General features: G+C 48.7%; 1 protein-coding gene across 2 annotated transcripts in view; it reads right to left on the reverse strand.

Annotated features, from left to right (window-relative positions):
• FCHO2 (FCH and mu domain containing endocytic adaptor 2) overlaps nt 1–20,372 on the reverse strand; it is a 1,161,485-nt gene that overhangs the window by 150,936 nt on the left and 990,177 nt on the right. For both annotated transcript variants that reach the window (XM_086960798.1, XM_086960797.1), the window contains exon 20: nt 19,912–20,067. In XM_086960798.1, the coding sequence (XP_086816924.1) occupies nt 19,912–20,067 (156 nt within the window). The remainder of the gene's footprint in view (nt 1–19,911; nt 20,068–20,372) is intronic.

Consider the following 20,372-nt stretch of genomic DNA (forward strand, 5'->3'; position numbering starts at 1 on the left):
TCCTTCTAGTACCTCGGGGTAGGTGCTTTAAATGGTCTTTAATGTTTACCTCACAGGTCACCAGGTAATGGTCAGTCCAGATACAAGGAACCACATCCTTGAGAAGGACATTTGGGTCTGTGGACCATACTAAGTCAAGAGTATGACCCTTGATGTGTGTCAATCAATCAATCAAAGACATTTATAGAGCGCGCTACATACCCGTGGGGTCTCAAGGCGCTGGGGGGGGGGGGGGGGGGGGGGTGCCGCTACTGCTCGAACAGCCAGGTCTTCAGCTTCTTCCTGAAGGAGAGGTGGTCTTGGGTCAGGCGCAGGTCGGGAGGGAGGGAGTCCCAGGTCTTGGCGGCCAGGTAGGAGAAGGACCTTCCTCCTGTAGTCGCTCTTCGGATGCGGGGGACGTCGGCGAGGGCGTGGTTGGCTGATCGGAGGTGGCGTTTGGGAGCGTAGAAGTTGACTCGGCTGTTGAGGTAGCTCGGGCCTTGGTCGTGTAGGCTTTGTGTGCGTGGGTGAGGAGGCGGAAGGTGATTCTTTTGTTGACGGGGAGCCAGTGAAGGTCTCTCAGATGTCCGGAGATGTGGCTGGTTCGTGGGATGTCGAGGATGAGTCTGGCTGAGGCGGCGGCGGGGTCGTTGGTCAGGGAGAGGATCAGCTGGGTGTCGTCGGCGTAGGAGATTATGTTGAGGTTGTGCTGGCGTGCGATGGCCGTGAGGGGGCTCATGTAGACGTTGAAGAGGGTGGGGCTCAGAGAGGATCCTTGAGGGACGCCGCAGATGACTTCGGTGGCCTCTGACTTGTACGGTGATAGACGGACTCTCTGTGTTCTTCCGTCTAGGAAGGAGATGATCCATTCCAGTGCCTTGTCCTGGATTCCGACATTGCTGAGGCGCTGTACTAGGGTGCGGTGGCAGACAGTGTCGAAAGCCGCGGAGAGGTCTAGGAGGATGAGGGCCGCTGTTTCTCCGTTGTCCATCAGGGCTCGGATGTCATCGGTGGCGGCGATGAGGGCGGTCTCGGTGCTGTGATTGGCTCGGAAGCCGGACTGTGAGGGGTCGAGGGATCCATTCGTCTCGAGGAAGGCGGCCATCTGCTTGTTGACGGTCTTCTCGATGACTTTGGCTGGAAACGGGAGGAGCGAGATGGGACGGTAGTTCTTGAGTTCGGTGGGGTCCGCTGTGGGTTTCTTGAGAAGAGCGCTGAGTTCGGCGTGCTTCCAGCTCTCAGGGAAGGTGGCGGTGTCGAAGGATGTGTTGATGATGTCTCGTAGGTGGGGTGCGATGACAGCGTCAGCCTTGTTGAAGATGTGGTGAGGGCAGGGGTCAGTCGGTGATCCGGAGTGGATGGAGTTCATCGTGCGGATGGTGTCTTCGGTGCTGATCGGGGTCCAGGCGTGGAGGGTGGTGGTGGGGGGTGGTTGTTCGGTCTTGGTGTTCGTTGGTTGGTTGTTGAAGCTGTTGTGTATGTCCGCGATCTTGTTGTGGAAGTATGAAGCGAGGGAGTTGCAGAGGTCTTGCGATGGGGTGATGTCGTTGTTTCCTGCGCTGGGGTTGGATAGCTCTTTCACGATGTTGAAGAGTTCCTTGCAGTTGTGTGCGTTGTTGTCCAGCCGGTCCTTGAAAGCAGTTTTCTTGGCGGCGCGGATCAGCTGGTGGTGCTTCCGGGTGGCCAGCTTGAAGGTGGTCCTGTTGTCTGGTGTAGGATCCCTTCTCCAGACTTTCTCGAGGGCTCGGCAGTTCTTCTTGGAGCTCTTGAGTTCGTCGGTGAACCACGGGGCTTTCTTGCTGCCGGATCTGCTGGGCGGGGGTTCTCAGCGGGGCGAGTTCGTCCGCGCAGTTGCTGATCCACCTCGTGAGGTTGTCGGCGGCCTGGCTGGGGTTCGCTGAGCTGGCGGGAGGGCGCTGGCTCAGGGAAGCGGCGAGCTGGTCTGCTGTGATCTTGTTCCAGCTTCTGCGGGCGGCCTGATGCTGGTGGTGGTGGGTCGTCGTTCTCTTGAAGGTGAAGTGGACGCAGCTGTGGTCCGTCCATTGAAGCTCTGTGGCGTGGCTGAAGTCGATGTCTGTGCTGGAGGAGAAGACTGCGTCGAGTGTGTGTCCGGCGAGGTGGGTGGGGGTGGACACCAGCTGCTTGAGTCCAAGATTGGCGAGGTTGTCGAGCAGGGTGGTGGTGTTGCGGTCGTTGTTGTTCTCCAGGTGGAAGTTGAGGTCCCCCAGGAGGATGTAGTCAGCGGAGGGGAGGGCGTGCGGGCTGACGAAGTCGGCGATGTCCTCGCTGAATTGGGTGCGTGGTCCCGGAGGTCGGTAGATCAGGGTGCCTCTGAGGGTGGTGTTCGGGTCGGTGTGAATCTGGAAATGCAGATGTTCGGCGGTGGTCAGGGTGTTGTCGGTGCTGGTCGTGAGACGGATGGTGTTCCTGTGGATGATGGCGATGCCTCCTCCCATCTGGTTGGCGTTGCGGTCCCTCCGGACGATCTTGCAGCCCTCTGGGATGGCGATGGCGATGTCGGGAGCTGAAGAGGCGTTCGTCCAGGTCTCCGTGAGGAAGGCAACGTCAGGGGCTGTGGCGTCTAGGAGGTTCCAGAGTTCGATGGCGTGTCTGTGGACGGAGCGGGTGTTGAGCAGGATGCACTTGAGGTGGGTGCTGGTGTTCGACTTGGCGGGTGCTGGTGTGAGGCAGGTCCGGATGCAGGTGAATTTGCAGGCGTGGCAGCTGAAAGGTCCGTGGGTGCGTCGTGGTGTGGCTTGGTGGCATTCTGGGAGTCGGCCGGAGTTGAGAGCGATGAGGGTGGCGGCGGAGTACGTCAGGCGGGTCGGTCGGGGTCTTCGGGGGCCAGGGGTCCTGGCACTGGGCGCGGTCCAGGCGCGGACGGGCGCAGACGGGCTTACCTTTGGCGCGCCTTCGGCGCACAATCGGCGCGCCCGCTGCGCGTGACCGCTGCGCGTTCGCACGGTCGCCATTTAAGGCGAAGTGCGCGGGTGGGCGCGGCAGCTGGGAGGCGGGAGCAGAAGGGAAAAGGGGCGTGGTCAGCGGTGGTGGCGGGAAGCGGGGAGCGGGGAGGGAAGGCGGAGGGCGGCGAGGTAGGCGGGCAGACAGGAAGGAGAACGAGAAAACGGGCAAAAGTGACCAAAACAACAGGCACAAATGCTAAAACACGACGCTAACACGAGGAGTAAATACAGTGAAAAACAAGCACAAATGTTATACAAAAACAAAACAAAACAGACGGCAGCGGTGTCAGCCGGCAACGAGGCAGAAAAACAAGCACAATTGTTTTACAAAAACAAAACAAAACAGACGGCAGCGGCGTCAACCGGCAACGAGGCAGGCAGCGAGGCAGAGGGCAAAGCGGAGTGGCACACGCAGCAGCTGGTGGCCGTGCGGCGCGGGGGTGTCCCACAAGTGGGTGGGTACTTTCACAAGTTGGCTAAACCTCAAAGCGGACATGGTAGTGTCCAGTTGGCGTGTTGGTAAGTCCCATTGGGGGCTATCCCAATGCAAGTTAAAATCTCCTAATATCACAATTTTTTTGTACCTTGTACATAGATCTGATATAATGGGTGTAAATAAATCATTAAAAAGTGGAGATGAGTTGGGTGGGCGGTAGATCGACAGAATCACCCAGCAAGAGTTGTTTAGGGAAATCTTTATTCCTACTAGATCAGCTAGGTCCACTGTTTCTGATATTATTTCTTCCACAGATAGGGATTTTTTAAATAAGATCGCTACCCCACCCCCCCCCGAGCCGATCCTGCGCGGTTCTGCCAAATGGCGTCATAGCCATTAGGGAGGGCAGCAATGATGTCCGGCATGGAGTTTTCACCCATCCAGGTTTCTGAGAGTGTCAGGATATCAAGGTCTCTATCCTGAAGTAGGTTATAGATCTCCACATGATGACTATGCAGGGACCTAGTATTCAGACTAGCTATCTTTAGGACCGGGTATTGGGTTCTAGAACTTCTGTTGTAGGGCCGCAGTATGGCATGATTTTTTAGCCTAGCAATAGCACCTTGATCGAGTAGCAACTGACCGTTATCTAAACAACGAAGTTCTTCCGCCGTATAAGTATAGCGAAGGTCAGGAGTCCGAGCCCCCGAGCCCGCCCGTGCGCAGCCGGGCTGGACTCTGGCGTGACTCCGGCGATGCTTACCTTTGGTAACAATGTACCTGTTAGAGATATTGTCTAGCCACAGATTCCTTAACTTAGAATATCCCCAAGCATCAGACTGGATCCGGAAAATTCTCTGTAGCAGCATCCCTGCGAGCTGGGGGATGACGCCACACGACCCCGCCCTGATGTCATCCACGGATGTGACGTCAGCTAGGTCACACAAGTCCCTTCCGGCGCGCTGTCGTCAGTTTTCTTCAGAGAAACTTTCCGCGGCACAACGCGGAGCCACCAACAAAACTGTGAATGTATGGATGTCATCAGTGATGTCACTGACCATGTCATGAATGATGTACTATGTCATCATCAGCAGTGGATTGCGGCCACGCAAGGTATACTTAGTACAACTAACTATAATGGAGGAATTTCAATGGTTTTGTACGAGTGAAATGTCCAGCTAACTATAACACCCCTAAAACCTATGGTTTTTCAGTGAATTTCTAAGGTTTTTTAAATGCTAATTCCTATCTATAACATGTCTGAACCTATGTTTTTTTCAGTGAATTTCAAAGGTTTTTTAAATGTCAATTTTTAAATGTATTAATTGGTATATTTATTTGTTTGATACGGATTTACATTTTGTAAACTATTTATTTTTATATATTTTATTTTTTAAATTACATTATAATTACATTATACATTACATTACAAAATATACTCTCTCAGAATGAATTTCTTTAGTTTAAATACTTTGGAAATAGGCAATAGACTTTTTGTACAGTAGTTACAGTTGTTGCAATGGGCAACACAATTTCAAACACAATGCAACATTGAGCTCAATAGGAATTTCTAGTTAAATGCAATTAGTTTCTTTATGGATTACTTTTCTAACCACAGCACTGAACCCTAGATTCAGTCCTGGGACATCTCCTGTAAACAGTTGAGTAAAAGCGTTTTGGTTACAATAGTGATTTTTAAGGAATATTATTTCATTTTAAAAGTTGACACTTGGAAACTTTTTCACATAGAATTACCATGCTATCCTATGGGAGGAAATTCACTTAGCAGGTAAGTAGTGTTATCGTTACTTTTTCTTACTCAGTGGTGGATTCTGGATCCAGCACTGGTGCATCTCCTGTAACCAGTTGAAAGAATGCTTTTAAGTCATACAGGTGATTTTTAAGTAATATTTGTAGTTTGTGAAAATAGACACTTTGAAATTTTTTCTGGTGAAAACCAGACTGGATTCCTATGGCAGGAAATACAAGTTACTGGTAGGTATGCCCGCTTTCACAGCTTACGATACTCTAAATCCGATTTATGCAGGCTTGACCAGCGCTGCTGCGATCACCCGACTAGAACTGACTTCGGTGACGCCAACAAGACCCCCACATGTCCCTCCTGTGGCTTTCAAGCACCAACCAACCCTCCGACCATCACTCCTAACCTGGCTGATCCACCTCCAGATAAAAAAGCACGGACTGCTGTAACTAACCAGCCACAAGTTACCAATCTGGGCAACTGCTCAAAAACGATGATAGATAGAAACAGATCTCTCAAATGTATATTACTTAACGTAAGGTCTATGCCGAAGCATAAACATGAAATTGAAGCATTAATCACCGATCACAACGCTGATTTTATGTTCCTCACAGAAACCTGGGCATCACACGCCTCTGTCCCTGACTGGAACATCGCCACTCCCGAAGGCTACTCTGTTGAATGCATAAACAGAACGGGATATATGGGTGGAGGAATCGCGATAATTCATAGATCGCACCTCAAATTACTTGTCTGCTCCCAACCAGACACACAACTCACAACCGTCTGATTTTCGAGGGACTGCTTGTGTATCGTCCCCCCGGCCCCAGAGGTCCCTTCGCCAAAGCATTTCACACCTTTCTAGAAACAACGTTTGACGCAGTTCCCTGTACTATTCCTGGGTGATTTCAATTATCATCTAGAGGAGAATATCGACTCGGACTCAGCCACTCTACTTGATAACCTTCTCAACTTCGATATGAAGCAACTGATTGACAGACCCACTTACTCAGCAGGGCATACCCTTGACGGGATCTTTTCCAACAGTAACTTTATTAAGATCATGTCTATTCTCTCTGTACCATGGTCGCACCATAATGCCATCTTCTTTAATTTACAACTAAAAAACCCTGTAATTCAGCGTAGAAACTACATGCCTCCTGAAAAAACCCGCCCCTGGAAAAAACTTGAATCTAACCTACTAGCCGAGACACTGGCCAGAAATCCCCCCGACTTTAAATGTGGAAACAGCGAGGACTGGGCTACTAACTACAACAAATGGATCACTGAGGCAGTCAAGGAACTGGTCCCAATTGACGCAAAGAAACCCAGAAAACGGTTCGTCACTGCTCACTGGTACACGGCCGAGGTTAAAGCGAGCAAAATTAAGTGTCGACGTATGGAGCGGCTATGGCGCTCGGACTACAGTCAGGAAAAAAAACATGAATATTTAAAAGTTCTACAGGAATATAAACTTATAATAGTCCAAGCAAAATCCACCTATTTTACAGAGAAAATCCAAAACTCCGCTAACTCTTCCAGGGAACTATTCAAAACTGTAGCCCATTTAACAAAAACCCCCCGGGACACAGTTTTTAGTCCAGATCAGAGCTTTGTCCATGGAATTGCCACCTTTTTTCAAACTAAAGTACAAACGGTATATGATGACCTCAGTACCATGGTATCCGGCACATCCACCAATGAAGTCGGACAATCCACTATGACCACCTCCTGCTGCTCCAATTTTTCCGTACTTGAGAAGCAGCAAGTCTGTGACCTGCTCATCCAGATGAAATCTGGCTCCCGCTGGACCCTTGCCCCCCCTATGTACTGCATCTGATCCCTGAGACCATCGCAAATATCCTGACTCCCCTGCTTAATAAAATCATTCTTCAAGGTGAATTCCCCAAAAATTGGAAAATGGCCTGCATTAGACCTATTCTTAAGAAGGACACCCTTGATCCCTCTGAGCCCAAACACTACCGTCCCATTTCCTGTCTGCCCTTACCTGCAAAAATCCTGGAAAAAGCCATGAACCAGGAAATTATGAGACATGTGGATGAAAAGAAGCTGCTAGACCCGTCACAGCACGGCTTCGGACCCCTACACTCCACGGAATCGGCTCTTATCATGGCCACCGAAAAAATTCGTAAAACCATGGACGAGGGTGGTCGGTCGGCCCTGATATTATTAGACCTTACAGCGGCCTTCGACACCGTAAACCACTCTGTCCTACTAAAAAGACTAACCTCCCTAGGCTTTACCGACTCTGCCCTGGGCATCATCGCCTCTTTTCTAGGCACCCGCACTAACCAAGTGATTTGGAATGGATTACAATCGGCTGAATTTTCCCTTCCGGGTGGGGTCCCACAAGGATCGGCATTGTCGCCTACATTATTCAACTTATATGTCACTCCTCTAGCAGCCCTGATCAGATCCCATGACCTACAATTGGTGTCTTACGCCGATGACACGCAAATCATAGTGTCAATCTCACAGTCCATCGAAGCCACGGCGGATCGCTTTAGAAACTGCCTTACTGGGGTGAAGAACTGGATGAGCCACAACTTTCTTAGACTGAACACGGACAAAACCGAAATCATCGAGTTCGGTCACAAACCATCTATCTGGAGTGACCTATGGTGGCCCCCCGAAGCAGGAGTTTGCCCTCTCCCTGTAGACAAGGTCAGAAACCTCGGCTTCCTATTAGATAAAGATCTCTCATGTAAAGCCCAGGTTAATCAGGTGACTTCGGCCTGTTTCTACAGCATCAAGGTGCTCAGAAAAGTCTTACCCTACATCCCGGTCATGTTAAGAAAGATGGTGATGGGAGCCCTCGTAATGTCCCGGATAGACTATTGTAACTCCCTCTATCTGGGAGCAGGAGAAAAACAACTGTCCAAATTACAGGCAATTCAAAATGCGGCGGCCAGGGCATACTGAACCTCCCCAAACGCCACCCTACATCCAAAGCCATTCAGGAGCTTCATTGGCTCCCGGTTAGACGCCGCATTCAATTCAAGGCTCTCTGCTTGGTATATAGATCTCTACATGGCAAGGGACCTGACGACTTCATTAATCTACTGCCCCGATATGTACCTTCGCGAACACTGAGGTCAGTCACCCATGACCTAGTCTGCCAGCCGAGAATAAACAGAGCCCGATGGGGAGGAAAATCATTCTCCTACCAGGCGGCTAAAATATGGAACTCGCTACCCCCAGCATTACGCACCCAAAAATCTAAAATGAGCTTCAGGAAGGATCTAAAGACCTGGCTCTTTACCCAAACCGATCTGCCCCACTGCTTTCCTCTCCTCTCTGTATCTCACAGCGCCAAGACGCCGCAGCATTCGTGCGCTTTACAAATATTTCAGTCAGTCAGTCAGTCATGGTTAGAATTACTTTTCAGGGTCAATGCTGGGCTAAAAGATGCAGTTCTCTCCTGATAACAGGTGAGTAAATCGGAATTCGTTGTTCGGATGATTTTGGGTGAATATTTTAAAGTTCCAAAGCTCCACACCTAGAAGAATTTCCAAGTGAAACTAGTTAATGTTAGCCTAGGGAAGGAAATTCAAGTTACTGGTAAGTATGGTTAGAATTACTTTTCAGGATCAGTACTGGGCTCAAAGATGCAGCACTGACGTCTCTGATGATAACAGGTGAGTAGATTTGAATTCGTAGTTCGGCTGATTTTAGAGGAATATTTTAAAGTTCCAAAACCCCACACATAGAAAAATTTCCAAGTGAAACCAATCAATGTTAGCCTATGGAAGGAAATCCAAGTTACTGGTAAGTACGGCTGGAAAAAGCCAGGAGCTCACTCACGTGCCTACCGGAGGTGATGTCTACCAGGTAAGCAGTCTTTAAAGTCAGTAAATGAAGAGGACAGTTGTGAAGCGACTTCAAAGGAGCGCACATCAAATAAGTAAGAAACAGATTCTAGTCTCACTGCGGCATCACAAACACAATAGGAAGGAAAAGGTGAGTAATGCCTCTGAGAAATCTATTTACGGCAAGAGAGGGCTGATCAGAAAGCCTGAGAAAGGCCGAAATTGCTGAAAGGTAGCACTTAATAGCGCCCAAAGCTGAGCCCTGCCGGGCCAAAGAAATAAGGAACAAAAGAACTTCTAAAAGAGAGGCAGAAAGGGGATCTACAGCATTTGATGTGCACCCTGCCACAAATTTGTTCCACCTGCAGGCGTATACCGATTTAGTGGAGGGACGCCTGGCTGCTAGAATGATTTTACAGACTTCAGGAGGCAAGTCAAATGGAATCCACTGTCGCCTCTCAATCTCCATGCAATGAGGTGGAGGCAGGACAGGTTAGGGTGGAGGACCGTCCCCTGCTGCTGCGACAAAAGATCCTCCCGAAGAGGCAGTCGGATCGGGGGATAAACCCTCATACTGAGTAGCTCGGGATATCAAACTCTTCAAGCCCAGCCCCGAGCCACAAGAATGACTTTGGCCCGGTTGCGCCTGATCTTATTCAGCACTTTGGGTAGAGGTGGTTTAGGGGGAAAAGCGTACAATAGACCGCAACTCCACTCGGGACGAAAAGCGTCGCTGAGCGAGTGCCGCCTTGGAAATTCCAACGCTCAGAACTGCTGACATTGCGCATTCTCTTCGGTGGCGAATAGATCTAACCAAGGCTCTCCCCACTGTTGAAAGGGACCTTGCGCCGCCTCAGAGTGAAGACGCCATTCGTGATCCAACATGCACCTGCGGCTGAGTTTGTCCACCCTGGAGTTCAAAGAATCTGCCAAGTGTTGAACCACCAAAGGAAATGCCTTGACGTTTCAGCCATGTTCAGAGACGCAGAGCCTCCTGACCTGTGGTCCAGGACCCCACCCCGCCTTGCTGGTTGCAGTACCACCTGGCCTACTCTCCCCTTGACACAGGAAGGAATGCCTTCAGTGCAAGTAGGATCGTCCGGAGCTCCAGAAGGTTGATATGGAGCCTGGACTCCGCCGGACACCAGAGGCTTCTGATCGCTGCCTCTCACATGCGGCCGTCCCATCCCAAGAGGGACGCATCCGTCACCACTGTGCGCTCCGGTTGGGGAAGCAAGAGGGATCTGCCGCTGACCCAATGCTGGTTCGTGAGCCACCACTGCTACTGTTGTGCATTGCCCTCCTAGATCTGGACGTACTCGGACAGGTCCCCTTGATGCTGCGCCCACTGGAACTTCAGGTCCAACTGCAGAGCCTTTATATGTCATCTGACATGATTTGCCAGCAGGATGCAGGAGGCCATGAGGCCCAGCAGCCTCAAGGTCATCCTGACCGAAACCCAGGACAAGGGCCGAAAAATCGGAATCATAGCACAAATGTCCCGGACTCGCTGTTCGGTATGATAAACCTGAAACTGCGCCTAGTCAAGAACTGCTCTGATAAAGAGGAGCTTCTGAGAGGAAATCAGGTGCGACTTCGGCACTTTGATGGAGAACCCCAGCAAGCAGGAGGTCGGCCGTAGTCTGGAGGTGGGAGACGACTGCCTGGGGCGAGCCAGTCGTCAAGATATGGAAAGATAGGGAAACCCCTGATCTGCGCAGATGAGCTGCGACCACCACCATCACTTTCGTGAACACCCGAGGGGTGATGCTAAGACCAAAAGGGAGCACAGTGAACTGAAAATGCTCTTGGCCTACCATGAACCACAGGTAAGCGGTGGTCTGGCAGAAAGGGGGTATGAAAATTAGCGTCCTGTAAGTCAATGCCACCATCCAGTCTTGCGGGTCAAGGGGAGACAAGACCTGAGCAAGTGTGAGCATCTTGAACTTCTCCTTCCGGAGAAAGCGATTTACGTTCCGAAGGTCTAAGATAGGACGCAGGCGCCCTTGTCCTTTTTCGGGACCAAGAAGTGTGGGATTAACAACCGTGACTTACTTCTGGAATCGGAACTCGCTAGATGGCCCCCTTGGCCAAGAGGGCCTCAACTTCCTGCTGGAGAAGTGCCAAGTGATCCCCCGACATGTGGTGGTACTGAGGTGGCATGGCTGGAGGGGTGGTCTAGAAGGGGCAGGAGTAGCCCCTTCGGACAATCTGTAAAACCCACCTGTCCAAAGTGATGGTGCGCGAGTGGGGGAGGTGATGGCGAATTCTGCCGCCCACTGGCGTTTGGTGGCAGGGGAGCTGGAGGACTGACCTGCCCGCTGGCCCCGTGACCCACCTCGGTGGGTCCCATGTCCACGGCTGCACTGAGACTGTTGCTGCGCAGGCCAGTGGCTTTGAAACAAACGTGTTTGGGAAGCCGAAAGAGTGCGCATGGCCGAAAGGCCCAGGGACTTGGCCGTAGCCTGCGAGTCCTTAAAATGCTCCAACACACTGTCTGCTGTGTCGCCAAACCGGCGAGTGCAATCAAAAGGCATGTACATCAGAGTGTTCTGGACATCCCCAGAAAAGCCAGTAGCTCTCAGCCAGGCGTGTCGGCGTAGCGCCACAGTTGTGGAAATCGCTCTGCCCAGCGATTCGACGGTGTCAAGGCCACAATGAATCGTGAACTTGGCTGCATCTCTCCCCTCAGCAATAGCTTGGGTGAGCACCGTCCGGACCTCTGCGCTGGAGCCGTGGGGTCGCACCTCCGGCACCCTCAGCTGTGTCGCGTGATAGGCTAGGAGAAGGTGAAGAGCAACGTCGCTTCTTCGACTTTTTGTGCTTCGTCTTACCTGACCCCGAGTGCGAAGACTTCGTTGAACGATGATGGCGGATCCGCGACTGGCCCCTCCCACTGGACCGGGACCTTGAACAGCACGGAGCTGACTCCAGGCCTCAAGCAACTTTCAGGACCGCTCCAGCAAAGTTTTCGGAGCCATGGCCCGGCAGTCAGGGCACGACGCGGGGTCGTGGTCGGGCCTCAGGGAATAGAGACTCTTGCGTGTGGGTTTGTCACCGACATTGGTATTGTTATTGTTAACTACAGCTTGTATAGCGCCAAATCACCTACAGGTCTCAAGGCGCTTTTTGACAGAAGGAAGCTAAGCTAACAAAGAAACAGACGCATAGAGCTATACCACTAAGTAGAGCTTAAAGCTTCTCTAAACAGGAATGTTGCAGGGACAAACCTCGCAAGACTTGAAACCGGGCAGCACTATAACGCCAGGAGTCAAAGATTCAAAATAGACAGAGACAAAAGTCCTAAAAACTCAGTCAAAAATTGACTGGGGGTACCGCTCTCTACGGATCTGTGCTTGCTGGTGCGGAAAAAGAAAGAACGGGCGTCAGCGTGCGAGGGCGGCGTCTAAGTAGCTGCAGCGACGTTATCCCGGCGATCACGACACATAGGACGGACGCAGAGCCGCACAACGCCACCTTCAGACGCGCAGATGTACTGCTTTCCAGATCCAGTCTGACACCTGGGGGTAATTCAAACGTAAGGAATCTATCACTCACGTGTCTCTTTCAGATTGTGCTTTTTAATGTTTTTATTAGTTTAAATGATTTACATATATATATATATATGTATGTATGTGTATTTCTTTTACATAAGTAAATAAAAAAACACACAGCAAAATAAAATATATATATTTAATACTAGTTTTTTTATGGATACGAATATATAAACATACATAAGTTTTAGGGGTTTATGTTTACATAAGTATATATTCATTTTTAATATTCAGGGCTTATTACGATGTTGGTTGGAGTTGCCTCCGACCAACTCCGTCTCGGACTCTGGACCGATCAACCTAAGGTCAGCAGTTCTGACCACCTTATTACGATGCGAAAGAAAAAACATTGTTCGGTCGGATTCCAACTCTTTTCTAAGGGAGCTTGAGTCAAGGCCGTAAACCGGCCATAATACAGGCTCCTATAGAGAAATGGGGCGTGTGTAAAACCCTGCACTCTGTGGCAGACACCCCATGGGTGAAAGGTTTTACAGGGGGGTACCCTTAGGACCCCCTCGACCACAGACTATAGCTGCAAGGAGGCCCTGCTTGGGGCCCCAAAGTCGCTTTCCGACAGCCTTTCCCTGTCGGAAAGGATGGCACGTAAAGGCTGTGGGAAATCAGCATCGTAATCCCGACTGCAGAAACGACGTCCATAGGAGATCACGGTGCAGTTCCAATGGCTGAAAGACCCCTTGAGCTGGTCAGAACCGTGTCGGAATGACCGGCCGGTTTACATTCCAGTCGCCGACATCGTAATTGGTCGGACCGCAAACCGATGAGTCGATCTGAAAGCTTCGACCCGACATCGTAATCAGCCCCTAAATATTACTTTAATTTATGTGATCTAAATTATATTATACTTATTTATTAAAATGTTAAATTTTTACTAGGTTAAACTATGTATTTATTGAAAAACTATATTTTGATATTTTTAACTATATTAGTTTAAACAATATTTTTCGCTCAATATTTTTGTACGTACCTTATAAATATAGAAAAACGATATTTGTGTCAACAATATTTCTCCGTCACGATATTTGTGTGGTTAATATTTTGTCACTGATCTGGTTCTGCCCAAGTGCACGAGGGTATCTGTAAGGGCCCTCATTTAAAGGGATTAAATGCTCTGTAGCGGCTTGGCGGGTCTCCAGTACCTCTGTTAACCCCCTGGCTGGGCGCGAATTTCGCCGGGGGGGGTTTAGGGGTTGATAGCGTGCTGCTGTGCTCGTGACGCAACCACGCTGTCATGAGTCACGGGTGGTGTGTGCTCATGACGGCGTGGTTCCATCACGGCCCGGCCTGCTCATTAATTCACCTGCACAGGCGGGGGATAATGTTGCGTGGGAGGAGCGGCAGCCGCATGACAGAACCACGCTGTCATGAGCACACGCCGCCTGTGACTCATGCCGGCGTGGTTCCATCATAGGCAGGCAACGGGTTAAAACAAATGCTGGGAGCTGTACATCTAATATTTCTGCCACCGGAGGAGCCACGTTAGCAACCAAGATGGCCGCGTAGGCTCCCTGCTCCGCCGACCCCTGACTCCCGCCGGAATATCCTGTCATTTATCCTGTTCATGCACCCAGCCACCGTGTTTATTAACCTGCCGTGAGCTTAATGGAGTTATTCCGAACTTTTTACCTGTTCAGCTGATGAAGTTACGTCGAGTGGAAATTTGCGGCCTAGATCTGGCCGGAAGCCGGGGTCTTGAGTACTGGCCCATCCGGGTTTCAGTTAAACAACATCGGCTGCGGTGGTGTGCTTGGGTCCGGTCCAGCGGAGTGGAAAAATTTCTTTTGCTTTCTCGGATTGCTATGGATGACGTTTGGCTGCCTTGGTGAAAGTCGGAGGAGGGGTGACAGCTCAGCGGTCGCGGCTGTGGACGGGGGTCCTGCCTGGTGACCCAGTAACGGGCCCGCTGGTGTTCGCTGGGTCGGGGTCTCCGACTGCGGTTGTGGACCTGGGATTTCATCGGAAACATTGAAAATTCTCCCTCCGTAGTCGACTATTCCCGACTCGCCGGTTCCCTCTCTGAGAGATCGTGTTCGAAAGGGGAAGCGATCATGACTGTGTCCGATTGCAGAGCAGAGGAGCGGACCGAGAGTGACCTGTCGCAACGAACTGTGTTGGCAGCCATTGAGTCTATTCACGTATAAGTAGAAGAGCATATTCAGACGATGATGGTGCGCTTGTCTGAGTTGGTACAAATTGGACCGGACCCTGCTCCACTACAAGAAACGGTGACGACCGAGACACCCACGATGGCCACTCTGCTGGAGGAAGTAAACCCTGTACTGTGTGATGTGTTGGAGCCTTTGCCCAGTGTCATGGAAGATGAGAACCAACTCGATGCCACCAATGGATCACCAAGCTTACAATCGCTGCCGCCTATGGAAGAACTAATTGTTGTTCCCATTTCAGAGACTTTTGATGAGAACTGTAATCGGAATGGAACTGCGTCACTCCCCCATACATCGAAGCTGCTAAGATGGCGGAAGGATCAACGTTGGGACTTCATGACGGGGAGGGGAGTCTCTGGACCTGTCGGTGCTCACAGTACTCTCGGTCTTTCACTTTGTCTCGCATTGAATTATCTTACATTTTCTTTGTCCTCGAACTGTCCGGTGGCAGAGGTGGTTTGTCCAGAGGGGACTCCTGCGTCTGATCGTAAGGGGCAAGGATGAGTTTGAAAGACTGGGCTTTATTTAAGAATGATGGACGCGGATCTGTTAAACTTATGCCTTGGAATGGCTGGGCGGTGATTGATGTTCCCCTTGTAGAGACAGAGGTTTGTTATCCCGTAGATTTCTTGGCTTCAATTTTGGGATTCATGAATCTGGTGGGGGGAGGGGCGACCGGGGGCCCATACAAATATGCCCTCCTCCACTTCTCTTCTCTACTCTGGTAGATTTCTTCTTTTAGAACCTAGTTAGTTGGGGCGACAGGCACGCTGCTACTGAGGGTTAGGCGGTAACTGTTTTCAGGGGTGCAGGGTGGGGGGATGGGTTTATTGTTTTCTTTTTGTTATCCTCCATATTATTTTTCTCTTTTTCCATTTTTTTCCTAGTCTTTCCTATACATGTACTATTGTCGTAATATCCAGACTCTAATCCTTAACTTCTAGTGTCAGGTCGCCATGATTGTCCTGCTGTTTGATTTGCGGGTGAGTGGGTTTTGAGGATCCGCTTCTAAGCTGTTTAGCGATTATACTACTGTCAATTCTACCTTTGTGCTTAATATTGTGGACCTCTCGAAGAATTTTGCTGTTTTAAGTCTATCCTGTCTTTTGTACTAACTCACCCTGTTAACATCAGATGTATTTATGGCACCGGATATGTCTGTATATTTTTTTATTTTTGCTTTATAATAATAAAAAGATTTATAAAAAAAAAATATTTCTGCCACCACAGTGAATGAGGCACTTTGCCTTTCCTCAGTGGCAGGGCAAGGAAGAGAAAGAAGGACAGTGGCTGGAGAAGTATCCAGGCCACTGGCATCTTGCAGTTCTACATCCTAGTGGGAAAGAAAATCACTTCATTAATCAAAGTTGTCAACATCTGAGCAGAGCGAAAACGTTTATGCAAAGTTTGTGCCCTATCATGTGGTAAAGGCTAGTTATCAGAATCACATACCTGTGCCCTGGTGGAAGTCAGCTGCAGCCTAAGTTGAGTTTGTTATGCTTGCTGCTCAGAGTCAGAGAGGCAGGCTGCAAGCCCTCCTCTGGTGTTGGAAGTTATCGTCATCGATGTAGGGGAGCTGGCGCAGAGGATGGAACTGAAACTGGAGCCTGTGCTGAACGCGACATGAGTTTGAGGGTCACATATGACACCAAGGGTGAACTCGACATGGAAGACCCTAATGGAAGCCACTGCGGATCCTAGTGACCTGAAGGCTTGGAAAAGGGAACAGGCAAAGTGTCAAAAATTACTTCTATGCTTTATCTTCAACTTGCCCTAAGACTTCCACTGTGATGATGATATATAACGCTGGAATGACTTCAGGAGCAGAAACTGGACCTTCTTTTCTACCTTGACCAGTTATAGGGTAGAGACTTCTTGTGTTTGGAGACATAAATCTTTGCCTTATGATCCCGAATAGCCTTCAGACTCACCTAAGAGAAGCAATCATAGTTCCTGGAATCATGCTCCGACACCAGGCACCAAAAACTGACTTTGTGCGGGTCCGTCACAGACATCTGTTAGCAAACGTCCCTACATAGTCTGAATCTTGAAGTCTGGGGAGGAGGGGGCCTTTTTCGCTTGCACACTGGAAAATCTTTAACAAAAAGAGGTCAAAAGAACACGGAGAAGCTCTGTATCTGTGTCTGAAGGCACAAAAAGAAAGAAACAGACTTCAGCTTGCATAAGTGACACATATGCGTCTCACCTCATCACTTCTGGAGCAGAACGACATTGGCACAGGGCCACACAACAGCACCTACCACCGCACAGAAGTACTACTTTTGAGTTTCCAGATCCAGTATGACCTGGGGATATTCTAAAAGTGAGGAATCTGCTGTTAGAAGTATTCATCAGAAACTAACATGCAGCCAGTTTGAGGTAACCATAAAAAGAAGAGCTAATGGCTTTGAGTATCATGGCTACCGACAAAAATGTTTGACAATGATGGCATTTTGCATAAATCTATTCAAATTAAGATCAAACTGTCATTTAGCATCAGTTATTTCATTTATACAGTCCGCATGTACAAATCATGTTAGAAGCGCTGGGTGGACTTGAAATTTCGAACTGATAAACACAATTGAGGCTTGGAAGAAATTATCTAAAATATGCAGCATTACAACATATTACTGAATTTCATGAGGTACATTGGAATCAAGTAAACGTTCTATGAATTGACAAATTGGATACACATATTAGGTGGGGTGATGGGGTACTACTGCTCTAGTAGAAAGAGACAAAAAGGATCTACAAACTAAAATCTAAAGCCTGAATGGCATGAACAAATCTTTTAAATTATTAGTGTTTTAGTATAATGAAACACAGATGGAAGAACAGCTTTTATTTCTAAGTAGCCTATTGGTCTAAATTGTGTTTGATTTAGTTTTACCAGAAAAGAAATGCACAACGGGACTTGTAACATAGTCGACGGCGTACTCGTTGACGAAAGGTGAATCGCCGTCGAGGAGCGTTGCATCCTGTCGACGACGAAGTAGGAGTCCACATTATAGGCAGTTCTCGTCGACGGAGGGATTTTCTTTGTCGACGCTGAAGATTCACTCACCTTCTGAGGAGATTTTATCGTCGACAGCCGTTTTCGATGTCGACCGAGGCTCAGGAAGGGTTTTAGAGGCAGTTTTCAATGAAATCTTTACCTTTTCTCCAGATTGCACCTCAGAAGAGAAAGAGGACTTGTCTTTGTTTGAGGAAGAGTGACCAGTCTAAGAGTGAGATTTCTTCAGGGTCTTACTAGTTCAAGTTCAAAATTTGTATAGCGCACTACTCACCCAGAGGGTCTCAAGGCGCTTGAGGAGGGGGGGGGGGGGTACTTTACTTATCGAATATCCAAGTTTTTAGTTGCTTTCTGAAGGAGAGGTGGTTCTATGTAAGGCGGAGGTGGGTGGGGAGAGAATTCCAGGTTTTGGCCGCTAAGTAGGAGAAGGATCTTCCCCCCATGGTGGATCTATGGATGCGCGGAATTGCGGCGAGGGCTTGATTGGACGATCGTAGTTGGCGGGTGGGGGTGTAAAAGGACAGGCGCTTGTTGAGGCATTCAGGTCCTAGGTCGTAGAGGGCTTTGTGTGCGTGGGTGAGGAGACGGAACGTTATTCTCTTGTTGACGGGGAGCCAGTGGAGGTCTTTCAGGTGACCGGAAATGTGAGCTTGGCGGGGGATGGATCCCCAGATCTACCCCTCTTCATGGCCAGAGGGGTGGACACCTGAGGACTCGCACTGCCTTCATCTCCTGATACCACATCAGATGAAGCCTTCAACCTCTCCAGCCAAACCAAAAGCCGCCCTTCTCTGTCCTTCAAGGTCTTGGCAGGAAAGGTTCTACAGATCCTGAAATCCTTGACCTTATGAGCTGGGTAAAGGCAGTAGATACATTCTTTATGTGGATCCTCAAAGTGTAACCTCTTCTTCCCACATGAAGAACAAGACAGGAACAAGCTTTTCTTTGAAGACTCAGACATCTTTTCTCACAAAGAAGTAAAAGTTAAGGAAAAAAACTGAGCAGAGCTCAGGGAGACTCCTTGACACACGAGGTGTGGTAGAAAATCTGAGGGTTTGCCTCTCTTTGGGGAGGGTGCTGCTGCCTGATTGGCTGGTTTCCAAGTTTGGTTCTTTATGCAAAAGGACTAAGATAGGTTAATGTAGTGACTTTGCTATCTACTGTAGCCTATAGTATAATGTTATTATGACTGTAATGTATGTGTTTTATTGTGCCACGAGACTCCCACCTCGTCAGTGGGAATGATTCTAAGCATGTGAAAGATACCCCAATACTGCATAACTGGGTTTATTCCATCGTTCTTTTGCTCACCATGCCACCCCAGTTTAGACCCAGCCATATGCAAATCAGTCTTGACCCTGGAAGAGTCCAGACCGAATGGCCAAGCCAAGCCAGGTCCGCCCTGGACCGGAAACAAGCATCCTGGGACCGGTTTCTGGGTATTACCCCTCATCAGCCAGGCTAGCTTGAATCCAGTGGCACAGTGAGCAAGGGACCCACATCTGGGCATACCCATCCCACTTAGGGTTAAAAGTGCTATGCAAAAAAATGGACAGAATGCTGAATAAATCACACATTCCCCCCAGTCAAGAGATCTGGGTTTATTCCATCGTTCTTTTGCTCACCAAGCCAATAGTTGTCTTTTACAACCAGGGAAAGGAGCACTGAAAAGTGCTCAATGTCCCTCTTGCTAATGGAGGATTTTTTCTTTTTTTTTAAAGTCTTTATTGATTTTCTGTGCACAATAAACAAAAGACTCAGTTCTACTGAAAGGGAAATTGCAGTAGCAGATGATGTTTAGAAAACTATTGAAGGAAATTGTCACGCTTTAGGATTTATTAATTTTTAATTGAAAAATTGTAACTTTGTTGTACAGCTCCCTCATGCTTGACACAGTTGTCTGGCATAGTTACAATGTAAGGCGGTACCTGCCAATGATTGAAATGTCCACCAGGTCGGCAGACATTTTTTAAATTTGGGGGGATGCACCTCCGTCAGGGTGATGGAGCAATTGAATCCATCGCCCTGGTGGAGGATGGGTCGTCCAGGAAAAAAATGAATAATAATCAGGCTCCAAATCTCCAACACAAATGTACCACACTCATTTGTTGAAGCATCATAAACATTACTATGCTTGAGAGAAATCAAGACTCATTATCAAATTTATTGTAACTGTAATAGTAAAACAAACCTGTTCAAAAGCTGTGTATTTGGGAGGATCTGTTCTAGCTTGTTTGTATTTTTCAACTTAAAGCACAGGACAGCTGGTGAAGGGTTATTGGTAAATATTTTAATGATACCACTGGGAAAGGACACTGTCATGTCACCAGTAATCTTCACAATACATCTAAAAAAAGGATGAGAAAAACATTTAAATAAATATTTAGTCAGCAGTACTCTAACAAATTAAGTCTTAATCATGAGATATCTCCCCATAGTGAGTTTCCATCAACAAATTTAAATGCATCAAATAACACAAGGGGTATTTGTTGATGGCAGAGAACAAACAATACAGGCTATATTAAAATAAAAGAATATTCACCACTGTACTGAAAACTACAATTCAAAATAGCCAGTAAGACAGTAAGAAGACTTAATGGGCTAAGCACCTAATGAACAAATGTTTGTGTGTCTCGCAAGTCACATCCAAGT

This window comes from Lissotriton vulgaris, chromosome 3_1, assembly GCF_964263255.1.
Source record: "Lissotriton vulgaris chromosome 3_1, aLisVul1.2, whole genome shotgun sequence".
NCBI classification, from domain to species: domain Eukaryota; kingdom Metazoa; phylum Chordata; class Amphibia; order Caudata; family Salamandridae; genus Lissotriton; species Lissotriton vulgaris.